Source organism: Nanorana parkeri, unplaced genomic scaffold (genome assembly GCF_000935625.1).
Source record: "Nanorana parkeri isolate BGI_ZX_2015 unplaced genomic scaffold, ASM93562v1 scaffold2839, whole genome shotgun sequence".
Classification (NCBI taxonomy): Eukaryota; Metazoa; Chordata; class Amphibia; order Anura; family Dicroglossidae; genus Nanorana; species Nanorana parkeri.
In genome coordinates, this window is record NW_017309107.1 from 1 (window position 1) to 1,125 (window position 1,125).

The window sequence follows — 1,125 nt, forward strand, 5'->3', positions numbered from 1 at the left end:
TGGTGTAGGGAGCGAAGGGCCCCGGCACGGCTCCCAGATGATCTGCTCGGTCACGGCTGGAGACAGGCTGAGTCTCCCCTCCACACGGAGAGAGCTGGAGAAGCCGGAGGGGGACACGGCACAGGTAGGAGAGAGGAAGGAACATGTGTGATGTGTGTACAGCAAAGAGTCCAATCATACAACTGCTTCATATCTACCACCATACGTGTTCATCTACTACATATCTACATGTATACCCTCCATACGTGTTCATCTACTACATATCTACATGTATACCCTCCATACGTGTTCATCTACTACATATCTACATGTATACCCTCCATACGTGTTCATCTACTACATAATCCATACGTGTTCATCTACTACATATCTACATGTATAACCTCCATACGTGTTCATCTAGTACATATCTACATGTATAACCTCCATATGTGTTCATCTACTACCTATCTACATGTATACCCTCCATACGTGTTCATCTACTACATCTACATGTATACCCTCCATACGTGTTCATTTACTACATATCTACATGTATAACCTCCATAGGTGTTCATCTACTACCTATCTACATGTATACCCTCCATACGTGTTCATCTAGTACATATCTACATGTATACCCTCCATACGTGTACATCTACTACAGATCTACATGTATACCCTCCATACGTGTTCATCTACTACCTATCTACATGTATAAGCACCATACGTGTTTATCTACTACAGATCTACATGTATAACCTCCATACGTGTTCATCTAGTACATATCTACATGTATACCCTCCATACGTGTTCATCTACTACATATCTACATGTATACCCTCCATACGTGTTCATCTACTAACTATCTACATGTATAAGCACCATACGTGTTTATCTACTACAGATCTACATGTATAACCTCCACACGTGTTCATCTACAACATATCTACATGTATACCCTTCATACGTGTACATCTGCTACATATCTACGTGTATAACCTCTATACGTGTTCATATACAACATATCTACATGTATGGCTCCCATGTATCTTCATCTAATACATATCTACATGTATAGCCTACATACGTGTTCATCTACTCTATATCTACATGTATACCCTCCATACGTGTTCATCTACTACA

General features: G+C 40.4%; 1 protein-coding gene across 1 annotated transcript in view; it reads left to right on the forward strand.

Annotated features, from left to right (window-relative positions):
* Nucleotides 1-23: 23 nt before the first annotated feature.
* LOC108802394 (zinc finger protein 135-like) overlaps nt 24-1,125 on the forward strand; it is an 8,225-nt gene continuing 7,123 nt past the window's right edge. Inside the window, exon 1 of the mRNA XM_018574254.1 lies at nt 24-124. Within this exon, the coding sequence (XP_018429756.1) occupies nt 38-124 (87 nt within the window). The 5' untranslated portion in view covers nt 24-37. The remainder of the gene's footprint in view (nt 125-1,125) is intronic.